At 40.2% G+C, this 19,269-nt stretch overlaps 1 protein-coding gene across 1 annotated transcript in view; it reads right to left on the reverse strand.

The window, feature by feature from the left end:
* EFEMP1 (EGF containing fibulin extracellular matrix protein 1) overlaps positions 1 to 16,841 on the reverse strand; it is a 58,242-nt gene extending 41,401 nt beyond the window's left edge. The window contains exons 1-4 of the mRNA XM_042932319.1: positions 16,743 to 16,841; positions 15,367 to 15,454; positions 11,193 to 11,241; positions 10,612 to 11,028 (exon numbers count right to left, since the gene is read on the reverse strand). Of these exons, the coding sequence (XP_042788253.1) occupies positions 10,612 to 11,028; positions 11,193 to 11,241; positions 15,367 to 15,450 (550 nt within the window). The 5' untranslated portion in view covers positions 15,451 to 15,454; positions 16,743 to 16,841. The remainder of the gene's footprint in view (positions 1 to 10,611; positions 11,029 to 11,192; positions 11,242 to 15,366; positions 15,455 to 16,742) is intronic.
* Between the last annotated feature and the right edge of the window lie 2,428 nt (positions 16,842 to 19,269).

Below are 19,269 nucleotides of genomic sequence, written 5' to 3' on the forward strand. Positions count from 1 at the left end.
GGTATGGTTACACAATCCATTTTTCTGCTTAAATTGACAAATCAATGAGAAGATTTTTTAGTTTACTTAGAGTTGAACTCTAATTTACAATGGTTTTGTTATTTAACTTTTTTTATTGAATGAGGTAGTCACCAAATAATCTTTCCTGCTATTTCAGAACTGTCATTAGCTGTGTAAATCGCACAATGATTAAGTTTCCGTCTTTCATTTAGCTTCTTTTTTTTTATTATTAACTATTTATTTATTTATTTATTTATTTATTTATTTATTTTTTCAATCACTAAAGAAGGGAGGTCATGCAATTGAAGTTCAGAACAAAGCCCTGTATCTTTACCAGCTTGTGTGGGAGGATTTTTCCCCTCTCTGGCTACCTCCCTGGATTAGGGTTCTTCTGATACGCCAGGTCATGAACTATTTTTACAAAAAGGGCCCACAGCTTTTACTGGGAAGTTTACTTAATCATGAATTACTGGAATTTTCTGGTTTGCTTGTTGAGTGGAGTTTTATTCCAGGCTACCTCCTGACCATATAATTTGCCAAAGTCTGAAGAATAAAAGGGCTTGGGGATTCAGTGTCAGGCCCAGATAAGTGATTTTTTAATCCATTCTATGATGGTCTACATAAAAAGTTTATTTTGTTAAAAATTCAGTTGCCCATCGTAGAAGGCAAAGGCGGGTCAGGATGGAATCCCAGTAAATCTGTGAGAAAGTTTAGTAAAGAAACGTGCAGGATGACCAGGGCGCTTCAGAAGTGTAAGAGAGCAGGGCCTTTGAGGCTACACCGTAGTGCTTTCACTTCTATTTTGTTGACCCTGACTCTACTCCATCTAATGTAATTACTTGTTGATTAAATAAATCAGTAGCTGTCCAAGGTGCCCTGTTTTCCTGTGGTAGGTAAACACATGAATTTAGAAAGCAGTTTCCAGGGCTGATTTTATGGAAATAATGAGCGAGTAAATGAATCATTTTAGAAGCTTTATCAGCTTTGATCAGCTTAATTTTGATATGAAATTTCCTACCAAAATGATGGTACATCATATATGTCTGTGCATGTGCCCATAAATGGCTGTGAATTTGGTGTGTGTGTGTGCATATACGTGTGTGAGCTGGAATAAATGCAATCTAGGCAAGAAAGGGGGCACTGGGCCTGCATAGGCAGATTCCTAGGGTGTCTTTTAACAATGTCTTCTAGAATGTCCTTATTTTTAAGGATGAGGTATCTTCTGATATCACAAACTGCTCAGGAAAGAACATGGCTAAGTAGAGAAAACCGTCTTATACAAAAATCTCTCTTCAGCATTCAAATTATGAAAAAGCAGTGACTAGAAAAAAATTCATTGGTGGACTTAGTGAAGTTAAATGATGCCAGATACCTAAATTGCTCCTATATTTTAGGAGAATAACTGGAGTTGAACTAATTCTCTAAGAAGACTCTTCAACAATAGTTCGAAGGTTCAACAGCATACTCTGAGAAACAGACATACTGCTCTTCATAATTTTGGTAAATTAAAAATACTGAGATATTTAAGTTTTTTACTAAATAGTAAAAAATTCAACCACAATTTAAAGGCATACTCATTTGTGAATATATGTATGACAAGAGAGCTTTGCTGCAAAATATTTCACAAGTGAAATTAACTAATCAGCACTGAACAAAAAATCTTTGAATCCAGATTGTGATAGACCTGGTCTCCAGTGAGGACACAGAATACAGCCCCTTGAGTTGTTTCTCATTCTCGATCATGTTCTACACCTCTACTCAAGGGAGTAGGATTAGATTCCTTGCAGCACACCTAGCTGTTTAGGGTGCAAGGCTTATTTGATTATCATGTATCCCATCATGATTCTTGTTTTACCTGGAAATATATAGAAGCCATACACTCTGCTTTTATGCATGTCTCTGGTTCACACTCTTATTTCATCTACAGTTCAAGTATAAGCTAGTCATAAGTTCCCAAGAGGCTCTCCATAAACTGGGTTCTTTCTTCCTGGGTCCTTGGGATCCATGGCTTTTCTTCTCACCTCTTTTTTTTTTTTTTTTTTTCCAACGTTTTTTATTTATTTTTGGGACAGAGAGAGACAGAGCATGAACGGGGGAGGGGCAGAGAGAGAGGGAGACACAGAATCGGAAACAGGCTCCAGGCTCCGAGCCATCAGCCCAGAGCCTGACGCGGGGCTCGAACTCACGGACCGCGAGATCGTGACCTGGCTGAAGTCGGACGCTTAACCGACTGCGCCACCCAGGCGCCCCTCTTCTCACCTCTTAAGCAAATCAGCTCTTCCTACCTTGGGGCCAGCTCAGAACTACACGTCTTTAAGTCACCTATACCCAACTAAGTGACTTTCCTGGATTCTACCCTTCAGCATTTGAACAAAATTGACTTAAAAAAAGATAATTTCTGGGGCGCCTGGGTGGCTCAGTCTCTCTCTCTCCTCTCTCTCTGCTCCTCTCTACACTCGTGCTCTCTCTCTCTCAAACTTGAACTCACAAACCATGAGATCATGACCTACGTTGAAGTCGGACGCTTAACTGACTGAACCACCCAGGTGCCCCTCTTTTGTTACTTTTTGGTAACTGAGGGGTTGATGATGCCAAGTTCCCCAAGGACAATTACTACTCATTCCATCCACTCCGATTCTGTCAAAGTGCCTTGCAACAGAAAGTGGTTCTCAAACTTGATTGAATTTACTGAACATGAACTGAATGGGTTTATGTTCTGTTTGATCAATTTCACTTGTGGTATTGCCTGGTTACCCTTGACTAGTACAGGTGCACAGTTATTTGAAAAGTAGTTCAAGTTTTAGAAATTGATTTTGCCCAAATCTCAAGTTTTTTAGTCTATTTAGTACACATTTACATAACATTGATTCACTGTCTCTCCCTCCTTTGAATCTGTGGTCATTGACACAATAAGCTATCCATGCTGCTGCCAGTATCTTGCTACTCAGCCTTCTTTTCATGTCATTTCTTCACTTCATCTTTATTAAATGTTTACAAATCATTTAGGTTCAAGCTACAAGACTGAAATTGTGGCTAAATGCTTTCAATGACAGCTGTAGTTTTCTGCCAGTATTTGAATGCAGTTTTCTTGATCAGTTTTGTTTTTGAGTGTGCAATTTGCAGTTACCTCCTGGAAAAAGAAGCATGCTAATGGATTTCAGATGTGGCGTGAATTACTTATTTGTACATTCGTGCAAAATCAAACACATTTGGGACAAATTTTGTTTACTCGTTGGTTTCAAAGAATAGAATTGTGCCAGTAATTCAGCAAGTGCAAAGGCAATCCTTACAAATGGGGCAACTTGTTGATTTCAGAGAATACAATTTGAGACTTTCTGCTGGAGAAAAAAAGAATGAGCCAGTACCAGTGCACATTCCTGAAGTTACCGAAGCTTGCAATTCTACTCTAATCTGCTTCTTTTTGCTGCTATGGGGAGAGGGAAATTCATTCCACAGATTAAGTGTTAACTAGTTTTAACAAGAATCTCATCTTTGATGAGAAGTAAATCTTTGATCAAGTTTGAATTGAACAGAGACACTATGTGAATATTCTTCTATTATCTGGTGATAGACACAGAATCTACATAGAATGAGATGTCAGATGTCAGCTGGGCCTCTGTTATTGGAAGGATCTCCTATCACTTTGGTGAAATGAAAGATGCTTTTAAAGCCAAAGTCAGAGTCAACCTCCTCTTTTGTGACTCTGCATGAACTGAACTTCCAAAGAGCATTACCTCATCTTGCCAGTTTGTGTCATGAGCATAAGGGTTATGCCTACAGGAGGTATGAGTATCTCTTAGCACCAATTATTACCACAGCCAAAGCAGAACTTAGAGCTTCTGCTGACAATTTAAGGTCCTACTGGTCCTACTGACAATTTAAGGACCATTAGAGTATTTCACATTTGCAGGTTTTATAGAGAGATGCAAGGTCTCTTCTTTAGATGCCTCCTTTCCCTTTCTCATGCCCTACTAATGAGACTCATGACCTCTCATGTTTAGGAATTAGAGTACTGGTGATGACAGTAATAAAGGTAAGAGAAGTAAAAGAGAAATATTATAATATCCTAGAAATAGAATATATATTTTTGATGGTTTCTCTTTTCTACTGCACATTTTCCATGTGAAGTATTATGACCCTGCCTGCTGATTTTTAGAGCTGAATGCAATTTCCTGATGTTAAGATTAAGTTAGGGTATTGGTTCTCAAACTTGAACACACACCAAAATCATGAGATTGTTAAAACACAGGTTGCCGAGCCCCATCCCCAGATCCAGTAGGTCTGACGGGGCCCAGGAATGAGCATTTCTAATAAATTATTGGATGATGCTTAATGCTTCTGGTCTAGGGACCACACTGTGGAAATCGTAGAGTTAGGTAGTTACATAGCATAGTCTTTTGCTGCAGAAGTGTGATCATACTGACTTCTTTCATCCCTGTACCTAATAGCTGCCATACAATTTTTATGAACCAATTTTAAGGACACTTTTTGAGTGTGCATGAATCATATACATATATACACTATTCACAAATGTATATTAGAAATAAGTCCAATTTCTAATATGCATTTATTAGGGGAGGGGCAGAGACAGAGAGGGAGGGAGAGAATCCCAAGCAGGCTCCGTGCTGTCATCACAGAGCTCCACATGAGGCTTGATCCCATGAACTGTGAGATCATGACCTGAGCCACGATCAAGAGTCAGACGCTTAACCAACTGAGCCACCAAGGTGCCCCTAGAAATAGTCTTAAGTTAACTAAACAGTCAGTGGTTATGGTATTTGGAGAAGCAAAATTATGAAACTGTACTAGATTTTTCAGGAGAAAATCAATTACTTCCATCCACACAGCACCAGCTTATTTAAAATGTAATTAAGGTATCACCATAAAATCAACTCCTATCCATTTATATGGCTTTAGAGAATTTTTATTTATTTTTTATTTTTTTAAATGTTTTTATTTTTACTTTTGAGACAGAGAGAGACAGAGTATGAGCAGGGGAGGGGCAGAGAGAGGGAGACACAGAATCTGAAGCAGGCTCCAGGCTCTGAGCTGTCAGCACAGAGCCCGACGTGGGGCTTGAACTCACGGAGTGTGAGATCATGACCTGAGCTGTCGGACACTTAACCGACTGAGCCACCCAGGCGGCCTGGCTTTAGAGAATTTTTAGGTACTCAAAGGCAATTAACAACTAAAAGCAATGAAAAGCAGTAAGCAGACTAAATACCCATTTTATTTTCTGCTTGAAGTATTCGTTTCTGTTAATATCATAATTTACTCAATTATAGTCTTCCTTTAGCAAAATATCTATTTTCTGTGATCAAAGTCCTTCACTGGGCTGTATAATTATACATAACAAAAATTAGACATTTCCTCACAAAACTAACCAAAGCAATGAGAAACCCTAATGACATTAGTGAGGATCAAAAAAAAAAAAAAAAAAAAGGTAGTGTTTGAAAGCTCTTTGGTAATGACAATGTCAGGTATGCTAAGACAGTTGATTACACTATAATTTCTAAATCCACCTTTGGATATGCGATCATTTAAATTTCAAATGAAAGAAGTCAAGGAAAGATGTTCCTAGCATCTGAGAATCTGTACATGTTAGCTCAAGTTTCTCTTTTTTTAAAGTAGATGTATAGATAATAACTTCTTTCCTTTTCAAAATAGTATTTTAGTTATCCTTATGTTTACGAAGAAATGTGCAAAAGATAATAGGTGATCCCCAAGAGCGTAGAGCTTCTTAAACCCTGAGCATATTTTTTTCTGTTCTTAAAGGCTTTTAAAAAATACAGTTTTTTTCTTTTTAGTGTTTTAGTTGCTCCTGCATCACAGACAATAGTGATAAAAATCAAATTGAATCATTTAAAATACAGCTAAAAATAGAAAAAATATTTTGACAAACAAAACTTTATAGTTGAAGCATGGTATTTAATTTGGCTGTGTGGTACGTTTTTCCCCAGTAGAAATGTGGAAAGATGAGCCACCAAGGTATAACATGTATCTAAGTATGTAGGTGCTAATGACTAGGTATTCCACACACGCAAAGTCTAGAACAATGTGGAAAACAGCTCACTGACAAACTGGCAAGTGGGAGCCTGTCAACTGTAAAGAAAGACTCTGTCCAGGTACTTAAAAATCAGTGAAGTTTGTTTTTTGAAAGTTCAAAACAAATTGAAAAAACAATTTCACTGGACAAACAATGCCTTAACCTGAAAAAATGGCTCTAACATTAGGATTTCCTTACTCTTGGCAGTGAGGTGCAAGAGATTTGGTTGTTGAGGATGTGCTAGGGTGATCAACCATGCCATTTGCTCAGGACTGAGGCATTTGCTGGGTTGTGGGGCTTTCAGTAGTCAAACCAAGATAGTCTTGGGTAAACAGGGACATTTGGAAACCCTAGGTTGTATTTTCACCTCTCAGTTATACCTTATGTAATACAAGCTAGGTGCTGCATCCTGGATTTGGCTCCATAATCAGCTTTATTAAGCCCTTGTATCAAGTTCATTTTTTGATGTTTCAGTTTCTTTAGCAAGTTAGTAATGATACCTGTAAATCCTGACTGATTTTAGTAATGGCATAATTACCAGCTAAACAAAATGCCCTATGTTTAATTTTTTGAAAGTTCAATTGAGTAAACAAATTCCTTCAAATTGGGCAATCGATGCTTTCTCTTACTTGCCAGTTCCCAAAAGACTTTTTTTTTTCCTAGAAGAATGAGGCTTTTAGAAAGTTGTATATGATTTAAAAAAAAAATCTGGGGCTCCTGAGTGGCTCAGTAGGTTGAGCGTCTGACTTTGGCTCAGGTCATGATCTCATGGTTTGTGGGTTCGAGTCCTACATCGGGTTCTGTGCTGACAGCTCAGAGCCTGGAGCCTGCTTCAGATTCTGTCTCCCTCTCTCTCTGCCCCTCCCGTGCTCATGCTCTGTTTCTCAAAAATAAATAAATGTTAAAAAAAAATTTAAAAATCCTTTCTTAACTCAAACTAGTGATTTCCAAAGCCATTGCCTTTGAGGAAGATTACACAGAGACTATGCAATGAAGTTGTAGAAACAAAGTGACACATTGATGGGTTATAATATATTTCCCGTTCATTTAACTTCCTTTTGGAATAGATGAATATCTGTTGTCTTATAGGTAGGTGACAGCTCATAGAGAAATAATTTCTAAAACTTTATTTATATATGACTCCAAGTATGTGGCAATAAAATGATATTCATGTAGTTTTATGGCTGCCAAGGATGGTGCTGCTCATTTGAAATTCTCAGGGCAAACTGCTCTTTCAGCATCACCTGTGGTTAGCAAAACTTGTTTGAAAAAACTTGCTCAGTGTGAATTGATATTTGCATGTTATGTTACTCTTTTAACCCCTTTGCTTTTGCACTAAATTGAAAAGTTCTGGACAAATACATGAAAAGGAGTAAAAAAAAAAAATAAATCATGTTTTCACTGAATGTTAAAACATAGACAGTTGTTTAAAGATATAGGGGTGCCTGGGCGGCTCAGTCAGTTAAGCATCTGACTTCAACTCAGGTCATGATCTCACAGTTCGTGGGTTCAAGCCCCACATCGGGCTCTGTGCTGACAGCTCAGAGCCTGGAGCCTGCTTCAGATTCTGTATCTCCTTCTCTCTCTGCCCCTCCCCCACTCATGCTCTGTCTATCTCACTCTCTCTCTTTTAATGTTTAATAAAACATTAAAAATATAAAAATAAAAATATATTTATAAAGCAGAACACACTTAAAAATACCTACTGGTATTTAAATTATTGGGTGCCATCTGTGGCTAGTAATAGTATGTTCAAAGGTACAGTTGAATTTAACACCAAAGCACAGTACACATTTCAGCCATTAAATAAAAAATGTCCTTAGCTTTAGGTTATGTAATGATAAACTGTACCTGTTGAAAAATATATGTGGAAAAAAGAAATAATTTTAATACAAATATGACTCATCTGCCGGCATTCATTTATTCCGATCCAGCAACCATGGTAAATGTGTTTGGATTACTGGGCATAGTACGAAATATTTAAAAGGGAGTGGAGGTCTTTATTAAAACAGAAGGCTCTTCAAACTCCACAATGATGTCAGAAATATAGGTCCTTGGAGCACATTATTGTTTTAAGCGGAGGTCCCCATACTTTCACATTGGTTATAAAACATTATTTTGTGCTGCTGGCCTGGACTGGGAATGTCATACATCTGCAGGCAATTAGAAGAAGCTGGACTGCATGTTTGATTAGCTCAATAATAAACGGGCACAAGTGTGACTCGACTTATGTTAGTCAGATTCCCCAGACAGATTATCCTGTTGTTATCATATGAAATAACCCCCTTTTATCAACAATTAAGTAAATCCACATTTATGGGCACTTTGCAAAATTGTGAGGTGGGAAGAAATCCAACTTAAGCCTTAAGTCATCCAAAAAACTTTTAACCCTGCTTTCAATGATACAGACCCCAATCCCAAGTTTTAGAAATTGGTTGAATTATGCAGAACAGTTGGGCTGGGAATACTCTGTGTGCACACAGTAAGTGTATGTTTTTAGCATCTATTATGAGCACAGCATTTAATCGTTTTAGCTTATATGTAAAGAAAAAAATTCTCATAGAAGTTAGAATTACAAATGTTGTAATATGTGAAAAATAACTTTGTAAGGTAGTCTAAATCTTTTTCAGAAAAAGTAAATAGGATTTAATTTTTATTATTCACACTTTATTATACAGCTTCTACTGTAACCAGTACATATTCTAAGTCTTGAATATGCTTTATCCTAGAACTTCTTCACTTGGTTCTAGGCTTTGTTCTTGAAGTCAACCATAATCATCAATGATAGACTATAAGCTACTTTGGGAAATGACGTATTCATTTATGTTTTTTTTCCTCCTAAGTACCATTTAAAATATACATCTGAAGCATGAAAAATAATTCAGTACATAAAAGTCAATGCTTAAAAAACTTCAGCATAGCTTTTCAGTTTCAGGAAAAATTCTACCAACCCTTCCAGTTCAACTATATATTTAAATAACACAATTAAAAAGTTGGTATCTTCAATAAGCTCAAGACACCTTTCACCAATATTCACTCAAATACGTATACGTAAAGTAACCTCGTGAGGGTATCTCCTTGACATAATCCTTAAATTAAATATCAGAATATCAAGCAGATGCTGAAGCATTCATCATCAATATTGGAATTCTGACTCATGACAGTAACACGAAACAGATGCTAATATGATGCGCCCTCTGAAAAGTGACACCATCACAGCACGGGTTAGCTCTTGATGTGGGGTACTTAAAAATTTGAACACAAAATATAAAACAATAAAAGTCAGAGCGTGATAGGTGTCCTTACTTCATTTATAAGCCATTTGAAATCTATCTCCTACAGAAGATAAAACTCAACACTAATGAAGAAAAGGCAGCACCTCAGGGAACCAGAAGATGCTTCTTTCACTTAATGTAGCGTGTAGGTGATCCCAATTGAGCCCCTCAGTGCTGAGGGAGGAAGGTGCTCTCTTCCTCACTCATGAGCAGATAGAAGGTAAGAACTCCTGGGCCCTTTCCATTGGCCAGTGTGTACCAGGCACTTGTGGTGTAATATGGGGTCTACTGTCTCAGCCCCTGGCAGTGAAAAAGGAGTCTGGGGCTCCTATGGCCCATCTCAGTAACAGTCTCCACACCAGGCAGATCTGAAAGGGTTTGCTAAGAAGGAAAAGGGGAACAAATCTCTTGGCACAGTCCAGTTAGCTAATATCCTACACATCTTCAAAGCCCAAGATTCTTATCATTTTGCTAGCATGAGTCTACAGCTATTTCTAGAATAATGCACAGTGGTGTGTACTCTTTGTGAAAATAAACAGAAAAACCCAAGTAGATGGTGCTATGGTGCAAGTGATATAAGTGAAATGTACTCCCATGACAACTTAAAAAGACATAAATGTGAGTGGGGGAGATTCCCTCAAAGGTAACAAGAAACAGAAGTCCCATCTCTTTATCCCTCAGTGAGGAAAATAAGTTAGTGGCAAGTGAAATGAAATCTTGAGAACCCAAAGGACATTTATGGAGTAGCTTGACAGGCACAATTTCAAATTCTGAATGAATAACCTGACTGCTCCTGCTGACAGCTGTGACTCTGGCCCCACTGCCGGGGTTTTCAGGCTAGCTCTGCTCTCACCACCTGTGTGACCTCTGGTTCTCAAACTTGGCTACACACTGGAACCACGTGGGGAGCTTTAAAAAATACTGATGCCTGGAACCCACCCCCAGAGACTGTTATTTAATTGGGCTGGGGTGTGGCTTGGATATAGAGAAGTTCTAAAAGCTCCCAAGAGACTCTAAATATGTGTAGCTAAGGTTTAGAAGCCCTGATGACCTCTCTGAGCCACAGTTTCCTCCTTTGTAAAATGATGACCATATAGGCAGCAACCACCTTTTAGGATTATTACAATGATTAATTGTTATTATTAACGATGACTAATTATTCATAATGATTCATTATTGCAATGATTATTGGCATGTGGGAAGCTCTCAGCAAATGTGAGCTGTTATCGTGCTCACCACGAGGTGCACCTGGACAAGAACTTTCTCCTTAGCATAATCAGTCATGCTTACCTTGACACACGTTATGCTCACTCTGCTCATAGCCCGTTGCGCACTGGATCCGGTGAGAAGGGTTGGCTGGGATGCGCTGAGGGTCAGCTGGGTTCCGTCGGATGACAAAGTTATTTCGGCCAGTCTGTACTTCAGGGCCTGCAACAGCAGCAGCACTGGCGACGAAGCCGCCCCCAGGCATCACTGCACTGGCTGCCATGCCACTGGCTGCCATGCCCCCAGCGCCTGCACCTGATGTGGCGGCAGCATTTGCAGTGGCACCCACACCTTCCGTTGCCGCCGGTGTTTCTTGCTGAGGCTGTTCATTATTGACAATAATCTGGGCTGTTTTAGGAAGGCAGAGGTATCCTCCGTAGTGGTTGACACATTTCATTCCACCTTTGCAAGCGTCTGGGACAATGTCACATTCATCAATATCTGTGGTCAGCAATAAAAGAAATCAGGAATCTTCTCAGAGGGAAATCTGAACATGTAAGTATATACTCATGCCTTTTTGGTAGAATATAAACAGGACAGGAAGAGTGACATGAGATGGAGACAGAAAGCTATGTTCAGATGGGAAGTCTTTGAAGTTGGCTCACCTTTGCACTGCTGTCTTACAGGATCCCACTCATATCCATCTGTGCATTGCTGTGAAGAAACATCAAAGATGGGGCCAGGAGACAGTTAATTTGTGTATCCAACTTCCTAAGAAGTCACTCTAAAAGCTTCATTCTTATGGCAACAATCCTTGCTCTAGAGTCCTAGATAGATGATGTGATGGGTAGTTTAACATTCTCTAGATTTTCTTTCTTTCTTTTTTTTTCTCTTTCTTTCTTTCTTTCTTTCTTTCTTTCTTTCTTTCTTTCTTTCTTTCAGACATATCTGTGCATTGGATCACTTTAGGAGGTCCTTTCTCAATCACCAGCTGCCTCACCACTTCTGTTGTATTTAGAACAATTGCCCATCACCATGTTGGAATTCTTTTCTCTGTCAGGATACTCATCTTCTCTAATCTCCCTGAATGCTCTTTTTGCTTTATTTGCCCTCCTTCCACATTATAAATTTTACCAAAAGAAAGAAAGATAGATTCAACCAAGTTCTTTTTTTCCTTCACTTGACACTTCCCCTCCTCTCTCTATTGTCTTAGAGCATTCTAGCAGCTGGCTTTCCTTATTCCTGTTCAACTGAGTCCCAAGTCTTGCACTCACACCTTGACCTGTCTCCTAGCTTCAATTCCTACAGGTCCTCTCTAGTTCAATCACTGAACAAACCATCTACTGAGTACCTTCTCCTACCAGCCACCATTCTAGTACTTCAGGATGCAGAGGTCATGAAGACCTTGTGCTAGTTCTCAAGCAGCTCACAGATCAGAAGAGACAGACAGGTAGACAAGTTGGAGCAAGATGTCAGGTGCCGTGACACAAGCATGTATGTGGAAGAAGTGATGAATGCTATACAGGGTAGCGTGTGGGCATGACAGGGTGGCAGAGAAGTTTTATGGGGGAGGCCACAAGTGAATTGGGCCTTATATGCTCTTCCCAGGCAAAATGAGGGAATTCTAGGGGTGAGGGACCATGTGAGCAAAGGTGTGACATTGTTAAAGAGGAACTGGGAGTAGTCTGGGTGGAGGGAGGATGAGGTTAGAGGGGTAGGCAAGAACTGAATTCTATCTTGAATGTCAATGAAACTCAAGCTTTATGATCAAGCTTAAGAGTCACCCAGGGTGCTTGTTAAGATGCAGACTCAAAAGATCTGATTCTGTAGGTCTGGGTAGGGGGCTTGGAATCTGAATTCCTAACAAGCATCCCAGGTGACCCTGTCACAGGTTGCCTACAGGCTACTTCCTGAGAAACACTGCTGTAAGTGATAAGAGGCCCCTGAAGAATTTTTTTAATTATTATTTTTTTCTCTCCACAATTTTTAAGCTCAGGAAAACATTTGACCAGATGCAGATTTGAGGGAGATGCTTCAGGAAAGATTGAGCAAAAGTACAGTGAACAAACAAATAAACTTGAATTCTTTTAATAGAGCTGAGAGTTGCTCATGCACAGAACAGATGCTTGGCAAGTAAATTGCTGAACGGAGACAGCTCAGTTTAAATATTTTAATGATATCTGAAACTTCACAGGGTGAAAGTTAAACTCGTTTTATCTTCTAAGCTAATTCTTTTTAGTTTCCCCAACCTGTCCAAGGCACTGCCACCTTTCTTAGGACCCAGGATTACAACCTTAATATCCACACTGACTTTTCCAACTATTCTCCTGCAAGCTCTGCCAACCTTGTGTCCATTTCTAGATCTACCACGTTGGTGAAAGCCTTCTTGGCTTCATGAGTAGGCAAAGCTCTTGGCAGGTCTCCATAACTCTGTGTGCCACACACAGCTTCCATGACAGCCTTTCTTGCTGTCTTGGTTATGTTACTCCTACATTTAAGAGCTCACACTGGTTTGCAGACCTCTCAACTCTGACTACTGCCATCTGTAGGTTCCCTCCACTACCCAGCTCCAGCCCATCTAACCTTGACATCTCCTCAACTTGTCTTGGTTGTTCTTACCTCTAGATTTTAATTATGTCACTTTCGCTGATTCAGGGGCCACTTCAGCCTTCCTAGATTAATCTGAAGTCATTACTTCCTTTAAGGTTCAGCACGGAGCTCAACCTCTTCCAATATGCCGGTACTGACATTAATTGCTTCCTTGATTTTCTATTCTTTAGCAACTTGTATAGTCTATATAATGATAATATTTGTACTTGCTCAGGAACTTTGTAGTTTTCAACAATATTTTCCCAGGGTAAATTCTCTAAGATGAAGATCTGAATTTTCTTAATAAACAAAAAAACTTAAATTCTTTTGCTAGTGGTAAGAATTGCTTATGTACATGGCAGGTACTTGGTGAGTAAATGGCTGAATAGACTTTAACTTTAAAATGGAAGGGGGATATGAGGTTGTCTTGTGGATATGGGCTCAATCTTCTACCTTTCAAGTCAGGCACAATGACAGTTCACTTGAATAATCTGTATGCTAACTAGAGAAGACATGCAGATTGTTTTAGGTATTTAGTTCCAGTACATTTAATATGGATCTACTATTAAACAAGGCTGGACTGAGTTTAGCTTCACCACTTGCTGGCTGTGTAGCCTTCAGCAAGTTAGATACTCTCTCTGGTCTGCGGTTCTCCTATTGGTGAAAGGAAGATGATACCACTTCTCTCATACTTCACCATGAAAATGAAAGGAGATGGTGTCTCCACAATGGGGTACTCAAAAAATAGTTACATCTTATTCTTTAACCATGAATCATTAGGCACACACAGTTCAAGAGAGAATAGACCCAATCTTAAAACAAAAAGGATGTCATATCTTGAAAATCTGCTATAATAATAATAAACCCTAGTTAGTGGTCTAAAATTATAGTGTTTAATCCACAAGGAACTTTCTCTGCTAAAGATGAATGTGATTTAGCTGATTAACCAAAGAGAAGGGGGTATAAGACAAGCAATTGTAGCAATAAAATATTTTATTGGATAAATATAAAAAATGTGTAGTTAACTTCATTCTAGCTTCCTAAGAAGGCAGTAAGTTTAGCCTGAATAATAAAACATTCTCATTTGAAGGTAAACAATCGTTTCTTGAGCTTTATTTGTCTTCAGCAGAGGAAGTAACTACATTTATCATTAAGTTAACAAAATATTTATGTGAAAACTCATTTGATTTATAGTTGATTTGAACAACAACAAGGAACATTTTCCAGATGAATACTAACATTCTAGGGATAATAGGATACCAAAAAGTGAGATAATGCTTATTATCAGTAATTGACATTAGCTCACTTTTAGGAGTTTTATTTTCAAAAATTTTTCACATTCTTTTGAGTAGGATTACTTAATTTTAAATTGGGAGAAAATAGAAAAATATGTTTTTCATATTATGATCCAGGACAAATACCACTTGTCTCACAACACAGGTTAAAGAGTAGAAAACACAAAACAAAAGCAAACAAAAAGAAAACACAAAACAGAGGTGCACAGAAACTCACCAGAAGTGAGGTTAAGTATTGCCCTCTGTTCTCACCACATTCATTCCTGATGGTGGGATGGGTCTGATGATGTTTTCAATATTTTATTAAACATTGGTTATACCCATGCAATTCACTAATTAATCAAATATTACTTGGAAATAATCAGATGTAATTAATTAGAAAATGCAAAACCAAATTTCACACAATGCATTTTAAGACCACTTTAGCCAATGCTGCATCCTGGTAGCACATAAAGTTTACCTGAAGGGCATTTATATGAATTATTATTTATACTATAAATGAATATATAGCCTTTATAAATTCAATACAGGCCATTTACATGAGAACATAAGTCACACACCCAAATGAAGCACATGCTTTCTTTGTGATGTTTGTTTTTATCTGCCTGTATATAGGGATCCAGGCTTTCCAATTCCTTACCTCCATTAATTTATTGCATGTTTTGGAAACATGTACCTTACTTAGGTTTTTGTTTTTAAAAGGGTCTCTCTCCTTTTTTGGTTTTGCAGAATCATTACATTTTGCTCCCTATCTCAATTGGTGATCTAAATGAACTTTTGGAGGAACCACGGGCAATTTAAATAAATCTTAAAATGTGAACTATACGAAAGTGTTGTTTAATTTATTACCCTCCACAGCCTACAGCCCACATACACTGGCAGGAGTGGATAAAGTCTCTCTTGTGTCACTGAATCCCGCTGAACCGCACTTATCTCAAATTCCATCACCCCTTACCGTGTACGTGATGGTTTCTTCGGTGTCCTGTGACTTGACCAGAGCCAGAGTCAGCATAGTTAGGAAAAGGGCTTTCAACATCATGAATCTCAAAGAAAACACAGGACAAACCGGTGCTTAGTATCTGCTGGAGGGGCGGAATAACAAAAGTTTAGCTGTGAAGTATCAAGTAAGGAAGGGCAGGAGGGAGAGGTTTAGGTTCCATCATACCCAATTTCCAATCTACTTTCTCATTCCCCCTCCCCCTCCTCAACCTTCGTGGCCAAACGAGGCACCAAAGACTGTAAAACGGCTGCAGAATTACATTTCACTTTACTCCATCCAGCTGCGCTTAACATATACAAAGGATATTCAGCAAGCATTTTATACTGTACCTACACAACAGGCTCCAGAAAGGGGGTGGAAAAGAAAAGAGAGGGTACTTAATTTCAAAGGAGATGGTGCATTTGTGTGTGTGTGTGTGTGTGTGTGTGTGTGTGTGTGTGTGAAAGAGAGAGAGAGAGAGGGAGAGAGAGAGGGAGAGAGAGAGAGAGAGAGAGAGAGAGAGAAGGTGGGGCAGCAAATCTCAGATTCCTTGAACGTTAAGGCTTTCCCTGTGTGCTCACCTCCAGCTAGTAAAGGAAGTTCCTTGCACAGCTCAGCTGAAATACCTGTGAATCAATATGAATTACCTTGGCTTCAAACTATTTTTTTTTTTAACAAAACACCAAAACAAAACTCGAAGAGCAATCTCCTTCCCTAGTAGAATACCTGCCCTTCAGAGTTCCTTCTTATATCCTCCAGCACAAACTAAGTGGCATTTTCACGCCAGTTCTCTGCCTGCAGCTTTGTGTAAAAGCCCCAGGTTTGTGTAAAAGCAGCCCAAAGCTTCTGATTCTCTGCGCATTATCAGTCCTTTGGTATCAGAATCTGGCTGCCTAGGGCCAGAACCGGGGAACCGCACCGCAGCCGGGTCCGGTTTCGGGGCAGCGGGCCTGCCCCCGGGGAGGTGAGGTCCCTCTCGCAACAGAAAGTCAACATGCGGCAGTACCCAGGAGCTGCTCAGCGCTCCAGCTTCAAACTAGCTCCTGTGGAATCCAGGTGTGGCTTAAATCTCGTACATTAGCCCCCTGAAACTTTCAAAACCTCGTTTATGGGCAAAGCCCAGTCGGCTGATTGTCGGCGCGCACACACTTGCCCATCCAAACAGATGTCACCCGGGTACTCGCACATGCTGACAGATCGCATTCCGAGACCGCACACCTCCACCTTCCTCTCTGCGTGAGAGATCCTGCTCAGTCTGGGACAGTTCTCGGGTACCCCTGCACCCCTGAGGTCACCCCACTTATTTCCCTTAGCGCTGCCCGGCGGGCACCGGGTGCACCGGGGGCTCCTACCTGTGCGGCCGCGCTGCGCTCCGGGCCTGGGCAGCAGGGGGAGAGCGCAGGGGAGGGCAGCCCGGTGGGTCTGAACTGGCGAGGTCTGGCAGCGGCCGCGGCGGCAGGAGGAGGAGGAGGAGAAAGGGAGGGAAAGGGGGAGGGCGAAGGGGGGCGGAGGAGAGAGCGGAGGGAGGTGCAAGAGCTAAGCCCAGCACTGCAGGCCGGGCGGGAGAGCGTGCTGCGCTTCTCGGTCCGCGCCCCCTCCTCTTAGTGCACTCTGCGTCCGCGCCTGCCCTCTCCTGTCAGCCCCCACCCCAGTTCCCAGACACCCCGGAACCCCAGGCCGAAGATGGCACGTTTGGCGTGTGAGGTCTTGGGTTTGAATCAGCCTTGGTGATGCTCCAGCCTTCCGGACAGTATCTTGTGCCCTTTAGAGGGGAAACATCTCTCCCAGAGAGCTGCTGAGGGTCCTGAGGAACTGCTTAATCTTTTTTTTTTTCCCCCAGTAAGTGACTCCTAGGACAGTAAATTAACCCATTCATTGAACTGGTTCTTTTGCCTTTTCTCTCAAATGCTTTTTTTTTTTTTTTTTTTTTTTTTTTTTTTGCGCGTGGGGGAGGGTCTGCTTCCTCAAATGTAGAAAAAAAGAGAATCCATTCATTCCACAAATATTGTTGACCTACTATGTGCCATGGTTGGCAATGGGCCAGGTATAACACACACTAACAAAATTGTGTAGCCAGCTTTGATTTTGGTCTCACACACCTCCTCTTTTTATGGGCCCTTTTTCTTATCCACTGCTTCTCTTTTCTGCACTGGTTCACTTGCAGGAGTCCCCAGGATGGGTCATTCAAAGTTGGGCATTTCACTTTCACCTTTCATACGAATGGTGGAATTTCGGGAATCTGGAGAGCAAAAAAAAAAATTTTTCTGGCTTCTTCAAATCATACCACACAGATTGCTGTTATCTCTGAAGGCTCCAACTCTACAGTCAGATTAATAGTTTGCTTCCAAGGCGGTCATGTCTTCTAAGAAGCAAACGGCCAACTACAACTTCATGAATGAGACAATGTGCAAACTGAAGATACTAAGGACCTTGACACTGAGCAGGAGAGAGAGGGTGGGAGAGAGAGGATCTGCTCCCTTTCCTGCTGGCCACAGGGGAGAAGGTGGTAGACAGTGCCAGAGTGGGAGGCTGTTGGGTAGAGGCCTCACTCCTTATCTCTGGGATATGCAGTGGGTTGCCCAGACCTTGCCAGATTGGTTACAAGACACACAACATTGGGCAAGATCAAAGGAGCTTCATGGCCCTGAACCTTACATAAGTATGTGGGGTTTTGCTAATAGTACTGAAAATTTTTACTATCAAATTCAAGAAGTTTGTTTTCTTAGTCATTAATGACCTCCAAACTTAAAAAACAAAACAAAAATTTGCCTTTTTTAGTAAAAAAAGATCTACCCAGACATTTTCTTCTGTTATTATTATTTTTTAAAATTCTATCTATCCTCTGCTCTCTCCCCAGAAAAAGTGGGTTGAACCTCCCAAATTTCTATCTCCAGCCTGGAACTCTTCCTGCCGGAATATCCAACTGCTGACATTGTTATCTTCATCTCACCTAGTGGGCATTTCAAACTTAGCAAGTCTGCTGGGTCTCACCCTCTCTCCCAGCCTGCTCTATCCACCTGTTTTACCATCCCAATTAATACCAATTTCCAGTTTGCTCAGGTCCAAGATCATGGGTCATCCTTGATTTCTCTTTTTCTCACACACCTTGTATTCAATTCTTTAGAAATTCCCTTGGCTCTGTCTTCACAATATATCCAGAATCAGACCACTTTTCATCACTTCTTTTCTTAACATCCTGGTCTGAGCATGCATCATCTTCCACCTGGATTATTATGACAGCCTCCTAATTGGTCTACCTGGAGTTTTTTTTTTTTTTTTTTTTTTTTTTTTCCTCAGCAGAAGTTCATATAAATGGATCCTAGAATATGTACTCCTTTGTGTCTGGCTTCCTTCACTTAGCATGCTTTTGAGATGCATCCAAATGTTCATTCCTTTTTATTGCTGCATAGTATTCTAGTGTGTGGCTATACCCTGACTTGTTTATCTGTTCACTTGTTGCTAGATTTTGGGTTGTTTATGAATAAAGCTGTCATGGACACTCATGCAGACATTTTTTGTGTGGCCATATGTTTTCCTTTCTTTAAGGTATTTAGGAGAGGAAGTACTAGGTTATATGCTAAAATACGTTTAACTTTAAAAGCAAGTGCCAAACTTGTCCCACTTCAAATGAATAAAAAATAGAAGGAAGTATTTCTTTTTCATAGTTAGGGGAAAGGCCTTCAAAGCTCACAGTGGACGGGAACAATGGAGCCCTTTGCCTGAGTTGCCAATGACAGCCATGTTATCTCCTGGAGGCAAGCCAGCCCGTCCACGAAGGTGGTACATGATGTGGGTGGCCAACCAGGAACAGAACCTAGATACTTTATGGATTCTTCATAGGGCTGACTGACCTTAGGACCCATGATACTTTTAGGGATT

Source organism: Panthera leo, chromosome A3, assembly GCF_018350215.1.
Source record: "Panthera leo isolate Ple1 chromosome A3, P.leo_Ple1_pat1.1, whole genome shotgun sequence".
In the NCBI taxonomy this organism is placed as follows: domain Eukaryota; kingdom Metazoa; phylum Chordata; class Mammalia; order Carnivora; family Felidae; genus Panthera; species Panthera leo.